This window comes from Humulus lupulus, chromosome 2 (genome assembly GCF_963169125.1).
Source record: "Humulus lupulus chromosome 2, drHumLupu1.1, whole genome shotgun sequence".
NCBI classification, from domain to species: Eukaryota; Viridiplantae; Streptophyta; class Magnoliopsida; order Rosales; family Cannabaceae; genus Humulus; species Humulus lupulus.
The window spans coordinates 35421786-35429696 of NC_084794.1; the positions used below are offsets into that span (position 1 = coordinate 35421786).

The following is a 7911-nucleotide window of genomic DNA, read 5'->3' on the forward strand; positions in this document are numbered from 1 at the left end:
GATTTCTATTTAATGTTATTATGATGTTCTATTGATTCTTCTTCTTTATTCTAATATATATAATATTTACTTAATGCTAGTAAATACCTGATTAATATTTTCTTGATTTATGATTTTGATTCAAAATTTGAAAGATAAGAATTGAATATGCTATCATTATATAGACATAGGTTACATATTGGACGAAAGTAGTTGTATGACTTGTCTAGTAATTCAGTTTCTATGCTTAATGTCTGCTATACGTTTAAGTTTAACACAGAGATGTAGAAAACCTGCATATAGGATGAGATCTTATATCTTGAAAAAGAATAGGAATCGATTTATGTCAACCTGCTATTAGAATAAGAAGAAAGAAATTTAGAACTGATTAGTAAAATTAGTAGAATGAAAAGTTGATGAAGTTAATACCCTAGGTATTTTTAATATTGATTTCCATCTTTAGTTAATTTTGTTCATAGTTGTTTATAATTTTAATTTTAAATTCATTCATCTAAACTTTGATTGCCAAATAGAAATTAAAAGAATAATTAGTTGTAATTGGAAATTAGTCTTCGTGGGAAAGATAATCTATTTATCATCTGTATTACTTGAATCGATTGTGTGCACTTGCGCATATATATATTTTCGCGATCAATCACAATGCTTAACATATTTGAATGAGTCTCCTTTAACTATAGGCAAGAAGTATCCTTGCCTAATCACCTTGTTTGACAGACTATGCCCCCAGTGTGGTCTAGGATCTGAGCTGGTCGCTCCTCATAAGACAAGTCCGTTTGTAGCTCCAAATCCTCATATCCCAATACATGGGTCACATCTAACACATACTTCCGAAGCATTGAGATGTGAAACACATCATGAAATCCTGATAATGACGGGGGCAGAGCCAATCTATAGGTGTAACGCCCTGGTTACCCCAGAACAGTTACGGTGAACGGTGAACCGGAAATTTGACTCGCTACCCGAGTCCTTTGGTTAAAAACGTGCTTCTAAGTGTTATTAACAGGCTAAGGTGGAAAACCAATCAAAAGGAAAGGATATATTTTATTTAAGACATAAAACTGTTCATGGGCCCATAAAAAACATTTACAAGTTATTTACAACTCAAAATGGTCATTACAGTTTCAAATTTACAAATCCGCCGACCTAAGCAGCAAAAATAGGGTAAACCCCCTAGTTCCTCTGAGAACTCCTTGGTCGTGGTGGTCAAGCGGCCGCATATGTAGACATCACCACCTAAGCTCTCCACTCAAGGCTGGGTGAGCTTTTCTTTCCCTTTCCCTGCACCACATAGCACCCATGAGCCAAAGCCCAGCAAGAAAACACAATATAGCATGAATATAATATCAACAATGATCATAATAGTCATTCAGGACTTTCAGTCCAAAACAGATAAGTGACAGTTGAAAAGTCACTAAGGTGGGTTCAGCTCCCTTTGGCCATGTGATGATAGGGTCACCGGGGCTTAACAAATAAGTGAACCTTTCACTAGCTTAAACAGGATAGGTGCATGATGACTAGTCACCAACATAACCTACCTCATGACCATAGAGTCACAACCATGGGATTCCTCTCCTTAGCCATGTGATAAGCAGTCACCTAGGCCTTAGGCCCTGGCTCTGAGTAACTAGCTTAGACTAGTCAAGCGCTTATAATTTTCATCGACCTTAGGGTCGGTCCAGCATTAATGCTTTAGAGTCATTCAACGCTGATACCGATTAGATCTAATCTTCAATCAGCCCTGCGTTCAGGACGCTCATGCCATTTCTGACACTCAGGTCAGTAATATGCAATCAATGCCGTCCCTGACTAATCAGTTCCATACACAAGTAAACAACATCCACTAGCATTTAATATGCAATCAATGTCCACATTTATCAACCAACATGCCTCAACAACAATCATACATGTCATATACACAGGGTGCAGTTTTCTTACCTCTGGTTCGAGCGAGAAATAAAACAAGAACGAATCTTGAGGATGATCGACCTTTTTGATTCATTAGTGGTTACCTAATCACAACCAATTATAACCTCCATTAATGAAAATCAACAATGAAAGGGTCTTAACCTAAACCCCACTCTCGGGACCTCGAAACATGCCCACACTGTGAATAGATTCGATCCCTCGCCTTAAGGATTGAAACCCCGAGCCAAAAACCCTTAAAAACACTCAAAACGAGATTCTGGAGGAACAGAGTAGCGCTACAGCGCTGCTCAATAGTGCCCTAGCGGTATACTCAGAACCCCCAACCGCCCAACAAAAATCATGTGTAGCGCTATAGCGCCCTCTGATGGGCGCTGTAGCGCTACCCCCAGACAGATTCTCCCCTGAAACCTCCTTCTTCGAATCCTTCAATTCCAACTCAATTCCAATGCTTCCAAACTTCATTTTTGGTGCCAAATGAACCCAAAAACCATCCTCACATGCCCCAAGCATCACAACCACAAGAACCCTAGCCAAAACTCCCAACAAAACCAATCATCCAACCTAGAAATCCCAATTGAAAACCAGAGCTAAAACAGACCAAACCAGAGATTTTAATGGCTAGAAACTTACCTCAAACTTAGATTATGATGCTCTTCAATGGTGGAACACACTCGCAAACTCTCAAGACTTACTTCCCAAGCTTGAATCCTCAAGAATGGCTCAAAAATCACAAAGAAAAAGGGAAGAAAATAGGTACGGGAGAAGCTTCAATCTATGCTCTGTTTTCCTCTTCTTTCTACAACCTTCAATGACTTATATCTATCCTACGGGTGAAAAGAAAAAAATACCCCTAGGTCTAATAAGGGTTTCCAAAGGCTCCCAAGGGAAAAATTGGTATTTCCCACTTATCTCGTTAATCATATTTAATGCTCTCCAATTCCCGCTATTCTCAATATTCTCAAACACCAATAATTCATATCCTGTTACCCTTTAATTCCTAGCAACCCTCTAATCATTAAAATCACCCTGAGACTCATCCCGAGCCCCGAACTTAAACCTGTTATGACTAAACCGCTAATTAATATTCCAAGAACGTCTCATGCCGAATAGCTCGAACAGACCCACATTATAATGTGGTCTCAACAATAGGTCATCGACATGCATACAAATATACAATTACGCCCTCAATGGGCCAAATTACCAAAACACCCCTGTAATGAAATGTGGACCCACATGCATGCATTTAACATCATATTATAATATAATTCACATAAACATGCACATACTCATTTAATGGCGCAATTAAACAATTATGGCCCTCCCAGCCTACTAATCCAGCCATTAAACCACATTAGGGATTTTGGGGCATTACAATAGGCTACATGCCCGATCCTCTCAAGGATCTCAAAAGGTCCTACGAATCTAGGGATCAACTTGCCCTTATTTTCAAACCTCTTTACTCCCCGCAATGGTGAAACTCGCAGAAATACGTGGTCTCCTACTTGGAACTCCACGTCCCTACGCTTAGGATCAGCGTAGCTTTTCTTTCTACTCTGTGAAGCAAGCATTCGAGCTCAGATTTTCTCAATAGCTTCATTAGTCTTCAAAACCATCTCTGGACCCAAATACTTCCTTTCCCCCATCTCATCCCAATGAATGGGTGACTTACACTTCCTTCCATACAACATCCCGTATGGAGCTACTCCAATCGTTGGCTGGTAACTGTTATTGTAGGAGAATTCAATCAACAGGAGGTACTTACTCCAAGACCCCTCGAAGTCTAGCACACATGCTCTCAGCATGTCTTCCAATATCTGAATTGTCCTCTCAGACTGTCCGTTTGTCTGATGATGAAAGGTTGTACTGAACTTCAGCTGAGTCCCTATAGCCTTCTGTAAGCTACCCCAAAATTTTGAGGTAAATATGGGATCCCGGTATGATACTATAGATTTTGGAACCCCATGGAGACGCACCATCTCCCTCACATACAACTCTGCACGCTGGTCCACAGTATAGTTTGTCCTCACTGGCAGAAAATGAGCTAACTTGGTATATCTGTCCACTATCACCCATACCGAGTTGTGTTGCCCCACCGTCCTTGGAAAGCCTCCTACAAAGTCCATTGTAATATCTTCCCACATCCATTTGGGAATACCTAAAGGCTGTAACAACCCTGTTGAACGCTGGTGTTCAGCCTTCACATGTTGACATGTTAATCACTTCGCTACGTATTCGACCACATCCTTCTTCATTCCAATCCACCAGTACAACGATCGTAGATCTTGATACATCTTCGTGGTGCATGGATGTAATGAGTATGGTGTGGTATGAGATTCATTGAGGATCTCTCGTCTGATACCCATGTCCATTGGAACATAGATCCAATCCTTATATCTTAGCAAACTTGTCTCCTAAATGGAACATCCCCTATAATCTTCTTCAACTGTATATCACTCATCTGACCATCTTTTATTCTCTCCAAGAGGGTGGACTGCAATGAAATATTGGCCAATTGGCCCACTACCAATTCTATCCTTGCTCTGGTCATATCTTCTGCCAATTCCTTCGATATTTGCTTCGAGCTAAACAACTGTCCTGGGCCCCTCCGGCTCAAAGCATTTGGCACTATATTGGCTTTCCTTGGATGATAAAGGATCTCACAGTCATAATCCTTTACCAACTCTAGCCGATGTCTCAGTCTCATATTTAGGTCCTTCTAGATGAAGAAATACTTCAAGCTCTTGTGATTGGTGTATATCTTCCACTTTTCTCCATACAAATAGTGTTGCCACACTTTCAATACGAATACCACTGCTACTAGCTCCAAATCATGGGTAGGGTATCATTGCTCATATTCCTTCAACTATCGCAATGCGTAGGCAATAACCTTCCCACTTTGCATTAACACACACCCTAACCCTAGTCTCGATGCGTCGCCATACGCCACAAAATTGTCCCCATTTGAAGGAAGAATCAGCACCGGAGCAGTAATCAATCATCGCTTCAGTTCCTGGAAACTGCTCTCACATCTGTTTGACCATGGAAACTTCAGATTCTTTTGCGTTAACTCGGTAAATGGTGTGGCAATCTTTAAAAATCCTTCCACGAATTGCCTGTAATATCCTGTCAACCTAAGGAAGCTCCTAACCTCCTAGGCGTTCCTTAGCCTCGGCCAATTTCTAACTACTTCAACCTTGGCCAGATCTATCTTAATCCCGTCTCCGCTGATAATACACTACTACAAAATACCCTTTACGAGACACTTCTTTAGGACTCGCACATAAATGCAAGTCCTTAAAAATATTTATGGAGTTTTTAGGACACTCATTGAGAGTCCTGAAAAATATGCGAGTCTTAAATAAATCTGGGCTAAAAAAATAAGTGTTTTTTATATGCTCTTTAACTTAACAATTTTAAGGATTTGCTTTGGGAGTCTTTAATGCTCTTTAAGGACTCGCTTAAAAAAATCTTGGCTAGAAAATGAGTGTTTTTTATGCTCATTTACTTAACAATTTTAAGGACTTTCTTTGGGAGTCCTAAAAGAGTATTAAGGACTCCCAAAGCAAGTCCTTAAAATTGTTAGTAACACAAAAATAAAAACTCAGTCATTTGGGGATTCAATTAGGTTTGGACTAGGGAATTTCGGTAGGCTGGTGGTGGTGAACGACTGCTGGTGGTGAACGGCTGCTACTTGGGTTGTGAATGGCGACGGAGGAAGCGAGGCGAGCAACAAGCGTGGGCTCTCGGGACTGGTTCTCCGACGTCCTGGGGTTCTTGGCTCCAGCATATCAGGTTGCGGCAGCGGCACTGGTTCTCGGTGGCGGCATGACCCTAGCTCTCGGCAGCGGTGGTTCTCGTCAGAGGTGCTGTTCAGGTACGGTAGTAGCATGTTTTTTTTTTTTTTTAAATATTACTTTACAAGATTGTCTTCCAATTTTACATTACATGATTGCCATTCATGTTCAAGAGCAAAGTTTTCAAGTTTATATAATAGAAACTTAATTCACAGTTCTTTTTTTTTTCAATGATAATTTGTTCATATGACAATCACAGGACTGTCTAAATAAGAAAAGTGTTGTGGAATATGATAAGCATGAATTTTTTTTCCCATTGATATTGATAGAATCCTCATTGCGAATCTTACAAGCATGCTCATGACATGTTTTTTTAGTTTTGAACATTTTTAGTCCATGCGTTTGCTAAGTAGGCTGTATATGTTCTCTTCAGAGATGATGGTGTAATGAAACTCCCATACTATATTGCTATAGCTGGGTTTGTATGTGCATTGTTTGACATAGGTATTCCACACTTGTCAGCCCTGAGGGTTTGGTTGGCATTTTCAACTTTTTGCAGCCTGGTATATATCATTGTAGCATTTGTGCTCTCGCTCTAAGATGGTAAGCATACTTTGATCTTCTGTACTAGTTATGGAAATAAAATATGGGCTTCCATCTTATTGGAGTTTTGTGCTTGATCATTATAAGTCAAGGTAGGCATTAGCAATGCTGATGTAAGCATATTTATCAGAATCACTTTGCTTGGAAAGAGTTTCTATTATCTCAAAATGTTATTTTAACATTGTAGGCATTAAAGCACCAGAGAGGGATTATAGCATCCCAGGGACAACAACGAGCAAAATATTTACAACAATAGGAGTAGCTGCAAATCTTGTTTTTGCATTTAATACAGGAATGCTTCCAGAGATACAAGTAGGCTTGAACTTATCTTTAAGACAAGTTATGAGAGAACATGTTATAGAATCTTTTTATGGTTTTATTTTCTTCTAAAATTCTATAAAAGTTCTGCCTTCGAATGCATGAGCATTGAACTTTCTCTATGAAAAAAGGTGCAAACTGTGCTCCCTAAATTTGTTTTTTCTTTCTTAAAAGAAAATTTAGAGTTCTTAAACTTGATGATGATCGTTTCGCTCACCCGTCATTTCAAAATTCAAAGTGCAGGCATCAACTTGCAAAACTAGAATATTAAAGCTTTTATCTCGAAGTCCTTATGTAATTTTTTTTTTATTGTCATTACCATCCAAGTTACTTCCTGTTTTCACTATGTGTTTCTAACAGGCGACAGTGAGGAAGTCTGTTGTAGGGAACATGTTGAAAGCTCTATACTTTCAGTTTACAGCTGGAGTTCTTCCCATGTATGCTGTTACTTTTATTGGCTATTGGGCCTATGGATCCTCAACATCAACTTACTTGCTCAATAGCGTTAATGGTCCAGTTTGGGTTAAAGCAGCAACCAACATATCTGCCTTTCTTCAAACAGTCATTGCCCTACATGTAATTTTATTCTCTAAACTTCTTTTTTAGCCCTCTAGCTTCTTAGTTTCTTCCTTTCACTAATTGTGCTAACATTAACTTCGGTTTGCTTGTAGATCTTTGCGAGTCCAATGTATGAGTATGTTGATACCAAATTTGGAATCAAAGGAAGTGCATTAGCAATTACAAACTTGTCATTCAGAATTGTGGTAAGAGGTGGCTACCTCACCGTTAACACATTAGTTGCTGCTCTCTTACCTTTCCTTGTCTCTTAACAATAGAACTAGTAATTAATTTGGTAATTATGTTTTCCCTTTGATCAAATGAAGGAATGTGTATGTGTTTATTCTCTAATTACTTTAGTATTACACTTTAGTGGAGTTTGAATATCTTAGATATTCATCCGTAGTGAAGTAGGTTATGAGAATTCTGTGTGCTGTGGTGATAACGGAAGATTAAGAACTTTCATGTCTTAGTGAAGTACGTTATGAGAATTTTGTGCGCTGCGGTGATATATGGATGAAAACCTGTGTGTTGTTTGATTTGTTTGACATGTTGGTGTTGATTGTGACAGATGGCTAGGCTAGTAAATTAGGGGATATGCTGTTCAATTTTCTATAGATTTTTTTGTACTTAGTTTTGTGTGGAAATATAAAAAAGATGACTGCCACAATAATAAATTTGTGATCCGAATATTTAACATTTGACGATCTAA

At 39.0% G+C, this 7911-nt stretch overlaps 1 protein-coding gene across 1 annotated transcript; it reads left to right on the forward strand.

Annotated features, from left to right (window-relative positions):
* Nucleotides 1-6137: 6137 nt before the first annotated feature.
* On the forward strand, nucleotides 6138-7471 carry LOC133814137 (proline transporter 1-like). The gene is made up of 4 exons (XM_062247134.1): nucleotides 6138-6415; nucleotides 6511-6635; nucleotides 7002-7217; nucleotides 7313-7471. Exons 1-4 carry the CDS (start codon nucleotides 6367-6369, stop codon nucleotides 7469-7471), a joined length of 549 nt encoding a protein of 182 aa, XP_062103118.1. The 5' UTR covers nucleotides 6138-6366.
* The last annotated feature ends 440 nt before the right edge of the window (nucleotides 7472-7911 follow it).

Coding starts and splice junctions, on each gene's coding strand:
- LOC133814137 (XM_062247134.1), top strand. CDS start 6,367: ATGGGCTTCCATCTTATTGGAGTTTTGTGCTTGATCATTATAAGTCAA. Junction 6,416..6,510: donor CTTGATCATTATAAGTCAAG/GTAGGCATTAGC, acceptor TTAACATTGTAG/GCATTAAAGCACCAGAGAGG. Junction 7,218..7,312: donor AAACAGTCATTGCCCTACAT/GTAATTTTATTC, acceptor GTTTGCTTGTAG/ATCTTTGCGAGTCCAATGTA.